Source organism: Pleurodeles waltl, chromosome 3_1, assembly GCF_031143425.1.
Source record: "Pleurodeles waltl isolate 20211129_DDA chromosome 3_1, aPleWal1.hap1.20221129, whole genome shotgun sequence".
Classification (NCBI taxonomy): domain Eukaryota; kingdom Metazoa; phylum Chordata; class Amphibia; order Caudata; family Salamandridae; genus Pleurodeles; species Pleurodeles waltl.
The window spans coordinates 406,764,092-406,785,459 of NC_090440.1; the positions used below are offsets into that span (position 1 = coordinate 406,764,092).

The 21,368-nt window shown below is 42.5% G+C and overlaps 1 protein-coding gene across 1 annotated transcript in view; it reads right to left on the reverse strand.

The window, feature by feature from the left end:
* The window catches only part of SERINC4 (serine incorporator 4), a 251,852-nt gene that overhangs the window by 220,288 nt on the left and 10,196 nt on the right, over positions 1-21,368 (reverse strand). Inside the window, exon 2 of the mRNA XM_069222637.1 lies at positions 8,180-8,347. Within this exon, the coding sequence (XP_069078738.1) occupies positions 8,180-8,347 (168 nt within the window). The remainder of the gene's footprint in view (positions 1-8,179; positions 8,348-21,368) is intronic.

Below are 21,368 nucleotides of genomic sequence, written 5' to 3' on the forward strand. Positions count from 1 at the left end.
AGGTTATAGATAGAGAATGGCGGTCATGTCCGTGGCGGTGTACACCGTCACCGCTGCCTTTGATCCTCATTGGATGCTGTACTCCATAGACCCCCATGTTAGCCAATGAGGAATAGCACGGTGGTGCAAGACTGCCTTCTGCCATGACAAGCAAAGCCGGCGGAGTTACATTTATTTATTTATTTTATATAGCGCACAGCTACCAGGAGGTTTCCCGGCGCTTACATCACTTCCATCTGTCCATACATACAGGACAGGCGGTCGCCATTTCATGGTGTTGGACAACAATCAGAAATTGGAAACTGCGTCATTGCTGTGAATTGTACATATATTGCCATTCACATTGACCAATTACATACATGCTCAGTTGCACTGGGGTGGTGGTTCCATTGTTCAGTTTGTGACACCCTTCTCACTCTTGTGTCCCTTAGATACCTACCACTGCGGAGGAATAGGAGGAGGAGGAAAGCCCCCATGTACAGACCCCTTGTGGACTTGGCTACACTGGAGGGGAGGCATATAATACTGACCTATAGACTGGAAAGGGTCACAATAACAGAGCTGTGTACACAATTGGAGCCTGATCTGATATCAGCTATGCCTCATCCCACAGAGATCCCCCCTCTTGTGCAAGTTCTATCAGTGCTCCATTTCCTGACAACTGGTTCTTTCCAAGTGACAGTGGGCTTGGCAGCAGGAATGTCACAGCCAATGTTCTCAATAGTGCTGGCAAGGGTTTTGTCTGCCTTGCACAAACACGTGTAGCTACATCGCTTTCCCCCAAGTGGAAGATTTGGCCACTGTGAAGGCTGGATTCTATGCAATGGGACATATTCCTAATATTAATTTGGCGATTGACGGAACACATATTGCATTTGTTCCCCCCCCCCCGCCACAGTGAACAGGTGTTCAGGAATCGGCAGAGTTTCCACTTACTCAATGTGCAAATGGTGTGCCTGGCAGACCAGTACATCTCCCAGGTCACTGCCAAGTATCCGGGGTCGGTGCATGATGCCTTCGTCCTGAGGAATAGCAGCATCCCAAATGTGATGGCACAATTACAGAGGCACAGGGTGTGGCTAATAGGTGAGCCTGAGTCCCCACCCATGATATGTCAGTCTATGCCTTCTGGAGTCATCCCCCAGTTCAAAGTGGACAAGGTGAGACAGTGGAACACAAGGGGGGCATTCAGGAGGGTCTCATTTCCTGGCGGTGGTCTTGGTCTTGGCAAGTGTCTGTGGCATCTGTCTGGGTCGCAGGGAACGTTTGCGGGGTGGTTCACCTCCTGCAGGGAGAGGGGTGCTGATGGCCTTTGGGTCCTCTGGCACGGCCTTCTGTCCACTAGCTGCAGCAGATGTGGTGGGCTGTTCAGTTGACTGGCTAGTGGAAGGGGCCCACTGGGGTGCTGTACATTCCCTCATGATGTTGGCCATATCAGCCAGCGCCCCTGCTATGGAGACCATGGTGGTATTGAGGGCCTGCAAATCTTACCTGATCTCCTGATGGTGTACCTCCTGCAGCCGCTTGTTCTCCTGCATGTTGTTAAGAATATGGTCCATCTTGTCCGGGGATCGTTGGTAAGCCCACAGGACATTAGTGAGTGCCTCCTGGAGAGTCGGTTCCCTGGGTTTGTCCTCCCCCTGGTGCACAGCTGTCCTCCGAGTGTCCCTGTCACCCTGTGCCTGTGTCCCCTGACCAGTGTGCCCACTGCCACTGACCCCAGAACCCTGATTGTCTTGGCTGTGAGGTGTGGACTGGGGTCCCTGTACAGGTGGGCACACTACTGATTGATGTGTCCTGGGGACAGAGGTGTGGGGACGTTGGGTGGGTGCTGTGGTGCTGGATACTGAGGTGGGAGGCTCTGTGGTGGACTGGGAGTGGGCTGGGGTGGCCGACTGACCAGTGGTCCCTGATGGGCCAGGTAGTTCATCCAGATCCTGAAAGTCCAGAGTTACTGTTGTCACTGAGGGCATCTTCTGTTGGGGGCCTGGATAGTGGTGGCACCTCCTCACCGCTGGGATTGGGTGTGGCACCTGTGGGGATGTAAGTGATGTATTATGCTTCATGTCTGTGATGTATTGCACATCCCTAGTTTCCCCTATATCGTTGCTGTTGCCCTGCCACCTTTGTTTGTGTATGGTGATGTATTGTGGGATTGTTAGTTCTCAATGCTGTGCATGCTTTGGTGATGGGTGTACATGCAGGGCTGGGACGGCTGTACATGCATTGGTATGGCATGCAGGGCTTGGCATTGGGGTTAGTCATGTGTTGTGCACTGTGTGGGATGGAGTGGAGTGATGGGAGTCAGGGAGAGGGGGTGAGATGGCATGCAGGTCTGGGGGTGATGAGTAGTAAATATTGACTCACCAGTGTCCAGCCCTCTTGCTACACCAGTAAGTCCCTCAGGATAGAGGATTGCCAAGACTTGCTCCTCCGATGCTGTGAGCTATGGGGGAGGAGGTAGGGGTCCACCGCCTTCCCCCGTAGGTTGTTCCACCTCTTCCTGTTGTCATCCCTTGTTCTGGGATGTTATCCCACAGCGTTTACCCTGTCCACGATTCTCTGCCATAGCTCCATCTTCCTGGCAATGGAGATTTGCTGTACCTGTGCTACAAACAGCTGTGTCTCTACCCTATTCCTCCACCATGATCCGCAAATCCTCATCTGTGAAACGAGGGGGTGCCTTAGTGGGGACATGGTTGTTGTGTGGTGTGCAGAGGGTATTGAGTAATGTGGTGGGGTGTGGGATGTGGGGTGCGTGACGGATGAATGGGTGGTTGTGGTGTGTGTGTGTAGTTGTCTCTGTGATTTGCGTGGCTAGCTATTGCAGTCCTTTCGGGTTGGCAAAGGGTTGTGGGTAATGTGTGTGTGTTTTATAGTGCTGTGGGTGGGTGGGTGTGGTGTGTGTATCAGTATCAGGTGTGTGATTTTCGTTTTGGCCAATGTTGTGTTGTTTTGTATTTGGGTGGCCATTTTGGCTGTGCCGGTGTGTACCACCAGTGGTTTACTGCCGTTGAATGTCCGCGTGGTGATTCGTTGGTCATAATGTGGTAGCCGTTTGTTTTGCTGTAACGGTATGGGTGTTCTTACCAACACTTTAACACTGACCTTTGGTCTGGGGGATATGTGTTTATGACAGTATTCTGTCAGTTTAGTGTGTATGTGTGTCATATTATGATGAACGGATGTTTGCCTCCGCAACAGTATGTTATATAGGCCCTCATTTTGACCTTGGCGGCCTTTTGACCGCCAGGGTTAATGTGGAGATATCACTGCCAACTGGCTGGCAGTGTATACTGCCACATTATGAGTGGCTAACCCCCACATCTCCACTCATACCACCATGGCGGTATGAACTGCTGGGCCAGAGATGCCCATCTCCGACCCACCGGTCCACAGAACACCGCCAGCGGCATTAGGAGCCGGGCTTCGACCATGGTTTCCACAGCAGTAGCACTGCCATGAAAACCATGGCGGTAGGGTTACCGGTGACAAGGAACCCCTTCCCTGTCATCAGTAGACGGCTCCCACACACCCCCAGCAATCACTTGACCCCCTCTCACCCCTACAGTCACAGCTCCCCCACACCCCTAGCAATCACCTGGTCCCCCACCCACCTACAGACATAGCACCCCGCACTCCCCTACCCGCATACATCCACATGCACCACACATACACCCATTCACCACCACTTCCAGACACGCATCCACTCACACACATCCATACGCGCATCCACTCACACATACTCACAAACATTCAGGCACGCATCCACACTAACTTACTCACGTGCATACTCACACGCATACACACTGACATGCAGACACGCACTCCCTGCATCATTCATAGACGCATACAAACACGCATACACCACAGCACTCACAGATGCACACACATTCATACACACAGGCAGACACCACACACAACACCCCCTCCCCTGTCGGATGCCCGACTTACCCTGTCCGGCGAGGAGGTCGTCCTGCAGGGAACGGGAAGGGGCGTTGCTACTGCCGGCAGCGCCCCACCAGCAGGACACTGCCAGCCCGTATTAATGGTCATAATACGACTGACGGCATCCTTCTGGCAGGCGGTGCAGGTGGTAGCACTGCCCAGGCGCCTCCAACCGCCAGCATGGATACTGCCGGATTTCCACCCACAGTATGGCGGAAATCCGGCGGTACCCATATTATGGCGGGAGTAAGACAGCCAGCATTGGGGGTCTTCTGGCACACATGGCTTTGCGGTCTTATGAAAAGACCCCCTAAGTCATAATGAGGGCCATAGTGTTTTTGGCACATGTGATCTAGAGACGAACGTATTACTCAGACATGTCTCTTGTTCATATTGACATTGGTAGCAGGAGATAACTCTTAGCCACTAAATCAAAGACAGAAACCAGGTATGAACTTGTCACATAATCGAGTGACAATCCTAGAAACTCTTGGATCTTGGTAACCGACTAACTAGAGTATAGTACAACTGATATGTGTAACTTAGAAGTGGATGTATTATTCATTCTTATGATACTCTATGAGCGGATTGAAGATCTTATACACATTTACTAAATTGAAATTGTAAGCTTGTTTCTTAGGTGGTGTTTTAGGTACCTGTGATACAAACATTGTGGTCTCTATGATTTTCTAGATATTTCCAACTATTCAAAGGGGAGCTTAATTAGCCCTGCTTCCTTACCTTGTCGAACCATTAGGTGTGAGCTAGTCTTTGATATGACTAAGACTCATGTATGTAATGCTCTTTTATGGTTTCTTTTTATATTTTATATTTATTAATGTTTTTCTCTTTTTCATTTTGTATCTTTTTTTACGTTTTTGGGGCTCTTCACTATATATTTTTTTTAGGCATGAGGCCTGCATGTGGTGGTTAATGGTCGTTTCTCCTTCATTTTCTTTTTCACCAAACACTTTTTGGCATTTTTAACATCTTCTTTATATGTACTTATTAAGTATCCAGGTCTAATCTAAAGTCTGCCAGCTTGTCTGGCTTTACCTAATTTATGTGTCTATCAGTCATGCTGGGAACAATTAAAAGTGTTTGTATTATTTTCATTTAGAGTTTTCTGAAGGTCCACTGCTTTATTTTGCAGTACTGCCCTGATGAAGGTGGCTGTTGAATAAGGTTCTTGGTCCACCAAAACGGAGTCAGAAACAATTTGTGGTAAAAGATTACTGACAGGCAAGGCATTTCCAGCAGTAAAGGACTATCATTGTGGCACAGAATCATAAAGCAACAGTTTGTGGTAAAGGATTGTAAACAGGCACGAAACTGCCAGCAGCAAAGGATTGTCATTTTGGCACAGAAGTAGAGGACTGCCATTAGGCATGGGACGATTTAATGTGGATTTTACAGTATAGATAAAGAAGAGCTTTATTAGACATCAAGACCTATAAAAACGTTTCTGCCCGAAAAAAGTATTTTTAAAATGAATTTTTCAGTGATTGTCATAATGAAGTTGATGTGATGTTGGTAATCTATATTCAGTTCTTTAGCATGCATCCAATGTTTTCTTAACAGTTATTGTGGACATGTTTATTGTTATTTTCTATTTATGTATTGTTTATATTGAGATGTGTATTCTGTCCACTGTCTTGTTTGAATGATAGAGTGAGTGACTGTTTGTCTTAGGAGAGAGTATTTAAATAAGAATATTGTTTTTGAATTTTTGTACAGTAAATTTATATATCTTAATTTAATATTTAAGCATTCTAAGAGTCTTATATAGTTCCCAGAAAATATCATATGATCCCACATGAAGTTAGATAAGAGATATACATACTTTCATTTAGGGAAGTTGGAGAGATGCACTAGTTACTCAAGATTGATTTTCCCTGGTTGTTCTCACTGCATCTGCTCTGGGGCCCTTTAAGTACTCTCTTAATTCCCTAGGGGTCTGTGAAACCACAAGCAATGGAACCAGACCTCTCACAGTGTTGGGTATTGAAATCACAAGTCCACAGTAGTGAAGTGGGCCCTCCAAATTTTGAAACAGCCTCCTTAATTTCCCCACTCAAAGTGCTAACAATATTGAAGCTACTGGAGTCAAAGCAATTATTAAGAAGTTAATGAATAAGAGCTTCTTAGATCTTAGCTCTAGTCAAAGGAGTTGAAAGTCAGAGGAGGCTAGTTTTGAGAAGAAACCTCTATCTGGGAATGCAATATAAACAAAAATGATAGCAAGAGAGGCCCTCCGCAACCCTAGGGGTACACACAATGTTCTCCCCATTTAGTTAGAGGGCTTACACCACAGCAGCAAATTTATCATGGAGTGGTATTGGGTAAGCTGGCAAAAGAAGCAGGTTGTTTCCTATTCAAGCCACTCTCCGAACCATTTTAATATATTTATGTAGTGTAGAACTGTCCCGTAGTTGTTTGTTGAACCAATAAGGAACCTTATTGACTAGCTGGACATGTCTTTCCATTTGGTTCTTTCTAAGTGGTGGTACACCCTTCAAAACTATAGTGTAGGGCTTAGCTTCAGAGAAGAGTTATAGCACACAATTATTTCCAGTGCTTGATGTGCGGTGCTTGATGTGCAATTCCTTGAGGAATCAGAAGTAGGGATGATGGATGAGAAATATGGATGAAAAGTAAGAATGGTGGATGAGAAGTAGGGATGATGGATGAGAATTAGGAATGATGGATGAGAATTAGGAATGATGGATGAGAAGTAGGGATGAGGCGTAGGGATGAGGAGTGGTGAACAAGGATCTCCTAAAATGGATGATGTACCCCGTAATCCCTCATTTCTTAAAGGATGCTGCAGGTCCACATTGTAATTAGGCAGATTCCCCAGTACCCCTCATGCTGGTAGCAGTAGCTGTAGGGAAATACTATCCCCTTTTCTTGAACATTTTTTGGGCCATTCGTAACAAGGGGCATTGTATTTTCATTAGAATTACTGGCCAGTTAGAATTGCGGACACCTATCTGTGCCAATGGCTACCAATTAGAAGTACTAAGCACATTTATATGTCTTTGTTATTTCATCTTATTTTTCTCCTACAGCACTTTTAGTGCCAAGCCACTAAGAGTCCACTCAGTGCAACTGGTTTTGAAAGTTTCAAATACCTCAGCCCTCAGGCAATACTTCATTCACGGATTTAAGAACCTCCCAATGCTAAATGTTGAAGTGCATGTAGAGTCGGGTGTGTGCATAGCAATAGACAGGTTGGTAGACTGAGGACTAAGCCCCCTATATATTACACCATTTCTCAGATCTCTTTACTGATAAGTGTAAATGCTGTTGCCCCAGCAACACACAAGACAGTTGTTATATGTTATTTTTGAACTAATTCCCTCTTTCTGTATTGCTAGGAGAAAAGATTAAAAGATTAACACCTCATGTTCACTAAATCCAGCATTCAAGAGGTGTCCACACTTGGCTTTTATGCCTCAAGACCTAGGACTTTAAAGCTGCAGAGTTGTAGGATGTACATTACGCACTCAGCATATTCTGCATCCATAAACTAAGGTACAATGTGGCCCACAACCATGCAATTATAAACAAATCCTCTTGGAATGAGAATGATAATGGGTATCCACTTTTTTGTGTCTAATTCAACACGGTATTCCGCTTTTTGTTCTCATTTACTACCTGCTCTGCTCAGATAGGAACAGTGAGCGGGTACCAGTTCGGGCTGGGGAGGGCATCAGAAGGCAGGAATGGTTTGAGTTTGCAGTTGGAAGCATTCATTTCTTCCACACAGGCAGGAGCCAGGCTTGAAGGTTCAGTAACACTTGGCAATTTATAATTGAGCATAGTGGTTCCTCACTTGTTCCACCCAACTTGCGAACATGACTCGCACTGGCCTCAAAGGCAATCTCTCTGGTGCAGCCAAGAAATGCTCTCCGTAATCTCTGAGGAGTGGAATAGCTGTACTTAGCCAACATCCCTAGAGGTACTTAGGAAACACACCACTGCTACTAGGAACTAAGGATAGGAGCCATCTCCTTGCATATCCCAGTATATCCCACCTAACCTTAAATGTCTCCTTTCAGATTACTCCATATATCTTCTACTTCTTAATCCCCTCCTCTGTCTGTGGCACCATCTAGAATATTGAACCTTTGAGTCTGAGAACCACTGCAAACCTAAATTATGTGATACAAACCAGACAATGGCTCCAGGTAATACCTCCTGCAGCTGAATGGTCAGGTGTACTCACATGCTTCTTGATGGCTTCTGACACTTGTTTCGAGAGCAGGAGGCAACACACCGCCGAGGCCAGGATATGGAAGAGCGTGTACATAAGCCGTGTTCCAGTGGAAACTTTAATGCCGGGGCAGAAAGAGCAGCACAAGGAGCAGGGTGCAGGGCCGCAGCAGCAGTACACCTGGAAAGCCATGGATAACAAGGAAATGCACTAAGAATATCAGGAAACAAACTCATGTAATATGTTTGCATTAAAGGTGATGACAGATCTTTTTAAGGGATTGCAAACAACTGCAATCTGAGAAAAAAACACAAGCCTTAGATTGTATTCTGCTTTCTTACTGGTGCATGTGTGCCGGATTAGCATGAAAAAAGTAACGAGGGGCTAGATGTAGGAAACATTTTTGGTTCACAAACAGCCTGATTTGCAAAATGCCTTTTTCTTATATACAAAGCCCAAATTGCGAATCGGTAACCTGTTACCGAATCACAATTTGGGTATGCAAATCCACATTTGGAAGGGGCATCTTTGGGGTGTCCCTTCCAAATACCAATGTGCACTGGTATGTACGAATGTTTTGCGACCAAAATGCGGTCTCAAAACATTTGCATTTTATCCCTAATACAAAGTCGGTGGTATCTTTGAATAAATATCTTTTACGGGCAGGTAGTCATCCCCCTGACCACTTCCTACTCTTAAGAAAAATAAAAATAAAACTTTTGATTTTCTATTTTTAAACGCATCCCATTTTCTTTTAAGGAAAACGGGCTTCATTAAAAAAAATGATTACTCTATTGAAAAGCAATCACATGGATGGTGTTCTGCTGAGTAGGCCACCATCCATGTGATGGCAGCGAATCCTAGAGCGTTACAATTAGCGACCTATTTCATTAATATTCATGAGGTAGGTCGATTTGCAACCCATTATGGATCACCAATGGGCCACATATCACTACTGTACATTGGTAATAGTGATCACCAAATAGCAATTCACAAAAAATCGCTATTTGGTAATCGCAATTACCAATCTTCGTACATCTAGTCCAACATAACATATCATAGTTCGAGCTGTAGCATTTATTCAATATATACTCCTGTCTGAGCTTTTAGGCCAACTCTGTGATTGAGTGGATTGTGCTGTCTGCGGGTCTGTAAGTGACAGAAATGTAATGTGCACAGTTGTATGTTTAACTGTTGAAGGAGATGTGTTATTTTATGTTATGTTACAATGTGTTTTTATGTTAGTAGAAATCGCATAGCCCAGTTCTACCATTTGCATGATTCTGAAGTGCTGTCACCAATCTCATTTTGGGTGACCATCAAGCTAAGCAACAAAACAGCGTATCAAAAATATAAATGTGTAAAAAAAAAAAACAAGAATAAAAGTATAGTACACTGCCACAAGTGTGTAGCAAAATCTTTTAGCTCTTGAGCGACCTGGCAAGATCTCTAACAGGCCTGCAATAAAATGTGGCCGGACTTGCCACATCTGGTCGTATATATAGTCACTGAGGACAATCCACAGAACAGACAGGAAGGAGGGAAGGAACCTTTCTACTTCTGGCTCTGGTGCTTGACAAATCCACGGTCAGCCTATCGTGCAGGTGTGTGGGCTGACAAACTGTACATCGTGGCCTGTATTTTACTGCAAGGTTTTAAGAGAGAGAGAGAATTGTTACCTTTCATATATTTCCAAAACATTTAACTTTACACCATTTTGGATTTGCTTATAGTTCATGAGAACTATAGGGCTTGAACAGTCTAGTTTCAAAGATGAACGCAATACAATGACGTCAACTGCAAAGTCCCACACCAGACAACTGCTACTGGTTGGCTATGGAGTGCAGGATGGTAAAGTGCAATCACATATTGTCCTTTCAACCTAAGGACAATGGGGTTGCTCCACAAGGCAGGAAATGGGCCTGATATGAGGCTGCCCATCGGCTGAGGGAATGATTGATGGTCTCAAATGTGGCGGAAAGATGAAGGAGGATCAATACCTAGCAAGGATCATAGACAGACAAGCTTCAATGCTGAGCAAGACATAGTCAACAGACTTGCAGCTATTACGTACGTAATTATTCTGGATAGGGGATGCTGAATTTGATCTGTGACTGCATTTTCCTGCATTCGTGCCAAGTATTTGTCTGCTAGATATCAAATAGCAGTTACGCAGGCCCTCAGCATCCTGAGAGACAAAAGACTGGTGTATTTATAATTTAAATTGAACATGGCAAAGTAGAAATGGAGGACATATGACAGAAGCAAGGAAGAACATGGGAGTGCAATCGAGGCATTAGATGTAGTAGGGAAGAAATGGAAAAGATGGACAAGAAGTAACAGAGAGCAGGAGATGTTGGAGCATAAGCATCTTTAATAAAAGTGTGCTACTAAAACAGAAATGAAATAATATGTGTTTAAAATGTGTAATGCTAAAATGTGTGATTTACAATAACGTGCTTGAAAAATATGACCGCTCTGGTGGCAGGCATAAATCTAGTCCGACATAATGATACCTAACTGTCTAATAATGTGTTTTATGATAACTGTTTAATGCTTATTTTAAAAGGCCTCATGTCATGTTTAGTGTAAAAGGCAATGGAAAATTATTAACGCAGAAAGAAATGTTTCTCAAAGCATTCTGTAATTTGTTCTTTGCTCACAGAGGAGGGGTTATGCTCCTATGCTGTAACTTTTATTTGACTTCCCGAGATAACATATACTCGTGAACAACAGCTTCCTGATTTCATTAATAGGTTTAAGTGCAAATGCAACATTTGTATTTTATTGCGGAAACCCAGTGATCCTAAGGAAAGAAGATGAACCAATAGAAACACAAAAAATAAAGAAGGATAATTTTGGATCGTGGAGAAACTACGATTGGTTCTAATCTAAACCACCCCATTGACTGACCAATAAAATTACGTCTAGTTTCATTTCTAGTAGTTTAATATAACAGAATTAGGTGATGTAAGAGGCAGTCTTTAGGCAGTCGTTTGCGTTCTTTCCCATTCCTGGTGGTGTTCAGCTGTGCTTCTAGCTTATTGCCATTGATAGTTCAAATGCATGAAGGTCAGATAATACTCAACTGTTTCCCCTATCCAGAAAGGAGATCAGAAGATGCTCTGCCAATGATGACTTTGCTGCTTGCTGTTCCAATCCATTAGGGAGAGGTATAAAAAGATCATTTGTCCTTTACAGGTTTTCTAATGTTTCTTTCCTTTAGAAACCCAACCGTTATTTTGATTAGCAGCATAGCTAGATGTTTTTCTAAATTAATGTTTTTGTCTGTTTTTCTATTTTTGCATGTACTTTCCAATATGCCTGTCTAATTGAGGTTAGTAAGGATGTTACTTCTAAATTGATAACTAAATTAGTTGCTTGTTATTTATCTGTGTTAAACTAAATGTGTCTGATTATGCCAATGCTTATTCGTTAACTGGTTATCCTTTATTTGATCTTAGAGCTTGGTATGATTTTCAATTAACTTAGCATTGTAATCTAAGGATCAATAAATTGTTAAATTTTACAAAATTGGTTTGGTGATTCATGGCCACATGGGTCATAGTGTATATAAATTATTGACTTCAATGCTGAAATGTGTTGTCTATTGATTTTATTTTATTGTTGTAACCATCTCACTCCTAACTGTGTCCTAAGATCCCTGTCAAACTCCAAGGGTAATTGATGGTTACTCTCAGTCTGATTGGTGGGTCAGAACAGGGATCCAAGATGGGTCATAAGTCACGCTGATGGAACCAGATTATCACTGCATCCCCTTTGCCTGCCACATAAATATTTCCTGCAGCCAACCTTCCCAAATATTCTAACATGCCTTCAAAGTATCCTACCAATTTTATTGGTTCATTCCCATAACCCATAGGTCTAATATCTGGTTTAAACAAATGCACCTTATTTTTTATGTCATTCTGAACAACAGCCCTAAAAATGATCGTCAACTTCACACACAATTTTAACTTTCTGCCCTTCTACCATGTCAAAATACTGAGGACCATCCCCCCTGCTTGCTAGTCACTTGTAATATTATTTCTTCACACTCATTAAAGTCTTGCAATATCTCACAGGGGTGTGGAACTTAATAAAATATCTACTTGCCCATGGGACAGGTTGCTTCTTAAATCTACCTGCCCTGTAAAAAATCTACTTGTCCCTTTGGTGCCATGTAGTGCGGCAACACATTAATGCAGCAATCTCATTATGTAAGAGCTCTGATAATAGCCTCTCTGATTATGCCAGGGCTACTACTATAGTAGGGCTTGAATACTTGTAATTTCAATCCCTACTATAGCAATTTCCTTATTTTACCACCTTCTGCATAGCTACATACTGGGCCTGGAGGAAGCAGTAAGCAATAGTTCCGGGGCTGGAATGCCTTTGAGTCTGCAAACCTACTAACTTGCATTTTTTAAGGATTTTTACCAGCTCTTCTCTAATCTTTTCCCATAATGAGAAAAGTTGCAAATGTACTCCTGACAATGGCCGTAGTAGAAGTTCTTCCAGGGTTAGTGAATAAAGTGGGTGGAGTGGGTGGTGAACTTGTAATCGCTCAATAGATTTTCACAAGAGCATGCTAAATTACAGTTCACAAATATTTTCTAGGAGTACAAATTCCTGGTCCCTAATTAGGTCGATGTTAGCATATTTTGTTTTTATTAAACTTCTATTTCTCTCTCTGTCTATCGGCTGGCTTTACTGTGAGTGATCACATCCTGGTCTTCCACAAGGAGCATATTGGCACACAAAGTAGTTTTGTTCAGCTCCAGGAACTACTGTGGCAATCAGTGGAATAACGAAACTAGAGGGGGCCTCCTAGCAAAGAACATGTCCCCTCCCCCTGACTCACTTAGGGCAGGTGCTGTGCTGAGGGGTCCCCCAAGAGAGGGGCTGCAGGGACTTTGTTACGCCACTGGTGGCAATGTGTGCTTTTTGAGACAAAAGCTTTTTTTTCTTTTTGCCAGTGTTTGTTACAATGGTGAGGGCCTGGCAGCTCCCACAACAATAAAGTGTTTCAAAAGCCATGTCGAAAAAAGACACACATTGACGAAACCAAAAGATTCACAAGAAATGTCAGATCGACTGGATTTGCCAGTGCTTGTTTATTTTCATGCTTCCCATAATCTTGTTGAAAATGGTTACACTGATTTTCCATTAGGAATATATTTTGGAAATGCAAGCATGCACCAACACATTTTACTCAATGACGCTTCCAAGAAACAGCAGCTAAAATTTCATAGTAGCGAAATGTTTATTTTCCTACTTGCATTTTTTTCTGAAATTTGTATTTTGAAAGCAAAGCTTCTTCAAACATTTGCATCTAATCACAGAGCATTCTGGGAGCATTATACTTAGCCGCATATTTTTAGGCTTATCAAACGTGTGTAAACTTTTTTTTTTTTTACTGGAACCACTGCCAGTAGTGCAGTGTGACCTTAAAACCTTTATGTACAGCGCTCACCCTAATAATGAAGGCTTTTTATTAATGAACCATAAATCCAAGTTTGAACAGCATTAACATATGGGCACATGTATTACCTCAATTACAGACAGTTCCCTTCCCTGTAAACTGCCAGCCAAAAGGGTTTGTGTTGCAGGGGGTTTGGCCTACTTGTCACAAGGACAAAATAAACATTAAAACTTGCTGCCCTTGGCCCAAAACAATAAGTTTCAGGTATCAAGCAATAGAAATTCCACAACCCAGTCTCATTAGTGTTCCTCTCATTATTCTTACTCCTGCACTTTTTGCTCATGTGTCCCTTGCATGTCACCTTCAATCCTGGACATCTCTTGCCTTTCGCCATGTGTCCAATAGCTCCGCATCTTTAACATTTGCCTTTGCCTAGTTTTGCTTTGACTATTTGCATTATTATTACTTGACTCTCTCACAGCAGTACATGTCTTGTTCACAGCTGACACTGCACTGCTGTTTCCATCTTCAGGCACATTCTTTTTTATGACTTCAACACTTGCCAGGCTATGCTCTAACCTTTTCGCCACATTTATAATTTCTGTAAGTGATGGATCATCACAAGACCACAGTTCTTCCCTAACCTTATCAATATTATATCCAAGCATGAACTGATCCCTCAAGCGTTCATCGACGTAATTTCCAAATTTGCAGGATGAAGCTAACATTTCAGCACCATAAGATATTTTTTCTACTGTCTTCCCCTCAGCTTGCTTTCGTTTCCCAGAATAAAATCATTTAAGAATGGATGACACCATAGGCAAAAAATGTATTATCCAATTTCTTGACACCTTAGGCAAAAAATTACTATCTCATTTCCTCAGGCATACTTCAAACTCGTTCAACCCATCACTCTCTTCATTTGTCAATTTCGGAAGATGGCCATATATTTCCTAGCCCTCTGGACCTAAACAGTGCAACAACAATAACATTTTTCTCGATGCACTCAAGTTAGTTCCACACACCCTAACATAACTTGAAAAAACATTTTCCCATTTCTCCCACTTGAATAATGGTTCACTCGGAGAGGACAAAAAAATGGAAGAGGAGAAACATTTTGCATTTCAATAAGTCAACATGCAACAGATAGAATAACACAATATGAAGACTAGACCTCACTTGTAATAAACAAGTGCTACATAATCTACTACAGTTATGTTCAAGCAGCACAAATTATGTGTTACAATTCAAAGCAACAACCATTACATTCAAATGTACCTCACAGTTCAAGATCATAAATCCCTTTGCACAGAAATTCCAGGTGTGCGAATCACCGCTGTGAAATCTGACTCCCCTGTATGTGCCAATAAGGTGTGTGATTCACCACTGTCCCACCAAAATGGACCCTCTGATCCACATAGAATAGAGCATGTACTTGTAGGCGGAGCGAAGCATGGTCACTGATGTGCTTAGACTGGAGTGCTTAACGGTAGGCAAGGAGAAAAACACCCACAGAGTATTAACACTGCACTGCAGCTGCAAGGCTATACACCAAATATGGTGGCTTTACATAGCATCAGTTACACAAAGCATTATATGGCATGTGTAACGTGACTGGCAACACAACCAAACAGAACTCCTTGATGTACGTGAAGTATAAACGTCACAGAGAGGTTCAAGGGTCACAGACAACATGTCACAAGCAATGTCTCCTGCTCGTCTCACACCCCGCTCTTCTCACGCAGACCTATTTACTTGTGCTCCGATCAACGGCAACTAATTTGGAAAGAGGCCCCAAAATCTACTGAATCCACAGCCAAGTACAAAATCCTCCTCTGTTAAAGATTGGATGACCAGTCCTTGCTTAAGGGTCACCCCAGTTTATATCCACCAACATGAGACTCCAATAAAACCTGGTGGATTGATGAAATTCCCCTGTGTTAGAGCCATACACGAGTAAAATCCAGATTTTATTTTTTACCAAAATAAGGTAATTTAGTAAAGAGAAAGAAAACAAGACATTGGTTGATATAGGTTGTTTAGTCCATATAAAGAGTCCATCCACAGCTCCAACTCTACCAGTGTCCCAACTCCAACAGGTCTCAGAAGTTCAGCCATGATCAGAGGAAGAGAACACAACCTCAGCAGTGAAAATATCTTCAAAATCCAGGGCACTGACAGGAGTACATGGGTAAATATCATAAAGGGGTTTTGTCCATCTGGGGCACCTGATATCCCTCTTGGTGCTATAGACTGTTTGGCACACTGTTTGGCAGTGTTCAGGTATCTCCGCTTTCCTTGATTCTGCTCATACATAGCCCCTGCTCTGCCCACAAGACCTTCACTCTCTAGTAGTTGAAAGAGTGCAAGCAGAGGTTCGGAGGAAATTATGCAAAACAATGTAGCATAAAGCAAGGGGATGAGAAGCAGCTAGAGAGTTTCCTTACCTGGGTCCAACACAAGCTCTGAACTGGTAATGCACTTGGCTTGCGGCCCAATTGTCCAATATGGAACCAAGTACCCAAAAGTGTGATATAAGCATAATTCCAGCTGGATTAAAAACCCATGGAAAAACATCACAGAGCTGAAATAACCAAGGCTAGCTTCTCACTAGGACAGGAGAGAAACGATATGCGGGTGGGGGGCAACAGGTCAAAATAAGGACCATATTTATGTTTGCTTTTCATACTGGAGTAATATGGACACTAGGATCAGGGCAGTACATGTAAGAGAGTGGATGCCAATAATTTGTTAGGCCTGAGGTTTCATAGTAAGCAGTTTGAACAGGTACTAGCACCCTGAACAGAAGCCCCGGTCTGATGAGCAGCTTGTTTTACAGTGAGCTCTCTCCTGTCACAATGAGTACCAGTGACCTGTACAGCGTAAGTGGTCATCCCTGAAGGACTGCATATTGGGCAGTACTCTACTGTACTCAAGCAGCATCACTGGTAGACTGCAAGGGAAGCATAAACATTTGATAAACTCATCTGGCACACAAACTGTGAAGGGCACTGCATCCTGGCACAGAGCTTAAAATATTTCTCTTATCATATAATTCTGTATGAGCATTTTCACAGTGGGATACTCGTATTGTATTACGTGGCATTGTATCTTACTCGGCACAACCATTTCCCTGATTTACATCAATAATTTTGGATCCAGAATAATTTCTTTATACACACCTACATTATTTTCTGCTTTGGAGAAATGTTTCTTCTGGGCACTGCTGCAGACCCCGAAGTATTACAATATTTCATTAACAATTCATTTCTTGTCATAGTCACTTATAAATTCTATGACTTTTTAGTCAATACATTTGAAAAATTGTGCTGCAAAATGAAATGTTTTTTTTCCTAAACTTTTCTTGGGGGGATGTGGTGCAATGAGAAACCAGCTTAAACATTTTTCTAGGGCTCTTTGTGTTTGTCAGTAGGGCTTGAGAATTTTTTTAATTAGGGCTGCCTAACAGGATGAATTCACTTCCCAATGAAGTACAAAGTTTCCCGAACTTTCCTGAAGCAGCCTAGAGGAAATTTCCCCACCCTTGTAGCCAGATGCCTTTTTTAACAAATTAAGCTGCAGAGATTTGTTTCCCAGCCGTGTTTCTGAATAGCAGCAGGATATACAATCGAAGTCCCTCGACCACATCATATATGTTCCCCAGTCCTTGGAATTCCATTTTAGGATTTCCAATATTGAGGATCACAGAAGGATTGAGGCAGTATCAAAGACAAGGTAATTTAAAGCTACGCTCGGCCTCGCGTAGCAGCAGGCAAGTTGATGTGCAGCACAGGGCCTCTTTTTCCTGGTCTTTTTTAATTTTTAAATGCTGTCAACTTTGCAATCTGTGAAATACATGTAACCGAGTGGATACCTGTAATATATATATAAGGCTGCAGAGGTGTGAGTCATCAGCTTTGACAGCTTTGTCATGCACAGCTCTTACTGCAGATCAACACAGTTATCAATGTGATGGATCTTGTGGCATCCATACTAAAACTACACATTGTCTATGTGGACCACCGTTTGGTAAAACACTAGAATGAATGGGAAGACATGCACTACAGAGACAGTTGTGGTAAGCATGGCCAAGGTAATGATACTAGTACACTATAAACACAAACACAGCTAGGTCCAGGCATACAAATGCTTTATATAACTAAATACATAAATAATGTACAATACCACAATGATAGACCAGAGAAAACAGAAAGAAGTCATTGGAATCATGAGTTTTGAATTGCTATAATTTACAGCAACAACCTCAAGCATAATTTTATCTTCTTGAAATAAATCGGAATGCACAGTTGTTGATAATTCAGATTGAAGATGATGCAAAGGGTATAGATAAAAGACAACAGGTGCACAATTGATGGTATCATGCTAGATGTGTCTTCAACAAATTAGTCAGTAACCAGCATACACCTCAGGCCTCAATAAAAAGTATTACATAATATCTAGCACTGTTTTTATTCTTTGTAAAGTTCTTTGCATCACCTTGTAATCCCTGTGGACTTATTTGGAACCACTGTGGTTTACAGTCTTACTGCTAGTAATTTATACACCAGCATGCCTTTAGTGTTTAAATGTTTTGTAGCATGTGGTTGTCAGCCTTCACTTTTTATGAACACACTAAAGCCTGAATCGAGTAACAAATTATTGAAAAAATTGTTCAAACAATTGGGGAGAGGATGTGGCCTAATGGCCAGAGCTGCCGGCCTCGTCTCGGCGAAGGCTCAACATCCTGTGATTCTGGATGAATCACTTAATCTCTCCCACCTACCAAAAAATTAATGTGTTCTTGTGTAACATAATTGGTGCTCATGTAAAGTGCTCCAATACCTTATGGTCGAGTTTGCGCTAAATTTTAAAAACTGAAAAAATAAAATGTGATGTGTTAATTATTGGGCTGTCAGTTCCTGTGATGCTATCAAGGGTATGTGATGTCACTTCCTCCTCAGCTATGACTGGACTAAAACAGCAGCACTGGAAGGACTAAGGTAAGGGTCCCCACTGTACTTTCAAATTTCCCAAATCAGTTACTAATTAATATTTGGCTGTCCAAAGGTAGTTTGTCATTTCACAGACATGGCACTTCCACATTTGTGATAAGCAGCCCATGGAATCGGACAAGCAGATTTTAGCAATTCTTACTCAGTCGGCCACTTATAGTGAAAGGGCACGTTCATTAGTTCAGGTGAATTTGGAGGCCAATGGGCAGTTATTGAAGCCCAGCAAACCGGGGTCCACAGGAACCAAGTGGTTTGATCAGCCCTGCAGGAAGGCATCAACATTACTCCACGAGGCCCTAAAAGAGTTACCCAGAGATCTACACAAAATACAAAGATGCAAAGCGTAATATAAGGCAGCATTACGGAACAGAAACAAGGAACTGCAAAATGAATCCTGGGGCAAACTGATAACAGCATGAAGACTGAAGGACACAAGAGATTTTTGGGTGGAGGCAAATAGGATTAGGTCAGTGTCCACCAAGCCCAGCTCTGTAGTCACCACCATGAGCCCGGACATTTGGGTTGACACTTTAAGGAGGTTTAAAGCTTGAGGGCTGCCCACGATTATGAAGGGCTGCCCACTGTTATGAAGGAGAGGAGGTGGCTTTTCTTTTAGCTTTGGAACTTACAATCAAGGAAGTTTTGGAGTCAATTAAAAAGAGCCCACCCAATAAAGCACCGGGCCCAGACAGTGTCCCTATGGACTTGTATAAATTGGCGCCAGACCTCTGGGTCCCTCTCCTATGTAATTCCTTTAATGCTGTCTGTAAAGTGAGTCTACCTCTATCATGGCACACTGCAGTTATAGTGCCAATTTTTAAGAAGGGTAATCTTTAATCCCCTGGGTGTTACCGACCAATATCCCAGTTGGATTCTGCAGTGGAGCTGGCGGGGAGAGTTGTATTGGAGTGCCTCCTTACTTGGGTTGAGGCTACGGGCACGCTATCGGAAGTGCAGTATGGGTTCCGTGAGGGGCTCGGCATGATCGAACAATGCCTCAATTTACATATGCTGGTCAGTAAATATATATACTGTTGCTAGGCAGTGTTCGGTCTGCCTGGCCTTCATGGATATCTCTTGTGCCTTTGACAGCATGGTCAGGTCGAACGTTTGGGGGATTTTATCTGTTTTGGGGTGGAGGATGACCTGGTGCAGTTCTTGAGAGCCCTTCACTTTGACCTTTCTGTGACAGTGAGGTCTGGCCTATCAGATGAACGGACAGATAGTTTTAAGCTAGGGCGAGAGGTGTGACCGGCTGTGTCCTGGCTCCTATACTATGTCTTCTGTATATCAATGGCCTTGGCGCAGCTCTCTCTAGTACTGTTACGGATGCCCCCTAAATTGGCAGGAAAAAGGTCCCTGTTTTATTATATGTTGATGATGCAGTTTCATTATCTAGAACCCCCAATTGTCTTAATGTTTTATTCCAACAATTTGTATCATATGGGGACATTGGGCTTTGTTACCAATCAAGCGATTACTTTTATTATAGTATGTAAGCCCAGAAACTACAAGATGCAAGGCATTACTTTGAACTATCACCTGGTGCCCAGACCATGGAGTTCTCGTATTTGGAGGTAGTTATGGATCCTAGGATTAATTGAGAACCTTGTATAGCCAAGGTGAGGCTGAAATTGGTAAATTTGGTGGATTTCATCTTTAATTTGGCTAAATGCATTGGGGAAAAAAACCTGTTGCCTTACGAGCATTACTTATGGTGCAGGAATTTGGGGCTATACGAGTACTAGCCCCTTCCAAGTGGGACAAAATAGGGCGCTCATGTGATTCTTGTGCATCCTACCTGCATGCTCCAACTTTATAGTTCATCAGGCGCTTGGGAATGGAGTCTGTTGAGGATACTATTAAGTTGGTCCCCTTGCTTCTGTGGTGTTCTATCTGGGCTAACTTGCACGCTTCACTAAATAGAGAAATTATTAATGACTGCCTTGATTGCGAAAGCAGCATGAAAATCCCCTGGCTTGATTATATTAAAACCAAATTAACAAAGCTGGGTAGGCCGTCCCTCTTCACCAACGCCGCCTCTATGCAACAAACAGATATTTTGTGAGTTAAAACTTCCTTTAAAGCTAGGTCAGGAACACTGAGGGATGACCATGAATTTAATAAACAATCCGTTAAAGAGTATGCAGAGGTCCACCTTTTCCTGTCCATGAAACCTTACCTTGTGTGGATTTATAGCTCATGGGATATGTTATTGCTAACAAGGTTTAGGTTAGGATTTGTGAGGTGGCACCTTGGCTTCCCCTTTGGCCAATTTGATTCCTCAAATGTTTTGTTATGTCTATGTGACAAATCCTCCTCGCAAAGTCTTTTGCATTTTACTTTTTTCTGTAAATTTTTTTATTGATCACACAAAAAAGTTCTTATTTCCGATTATACGCAGGCGGGGGATTAGATCTTCAAGATCATCTCTTGGGTATTTACAAAAACTAGATTCCCCATCTAACTGCATTAATATTTGTGCTTTTTTTAAATGTGCAGTTAGCAGAAGAAAATCAGAAATGTTTTAGTTGGATTAATTAATTGCTGAATTAAAGTTATTTACTTCTTAATGGATTCACTCTGTGATCTTGGTACTATGCACTGCACTTTATTTGCATCCTTCTGCTTTGCAAGATAATAACCTGTGTGTGCCTGGTGGCTTGTTTTGAGATTAACTCCTGTATTTGTGGAGCCTTGCTTCCTGTTGTTTTTTATAATATTTTTTGAATTCCATTTTATATTAATATTCTCTTAAAGTGTT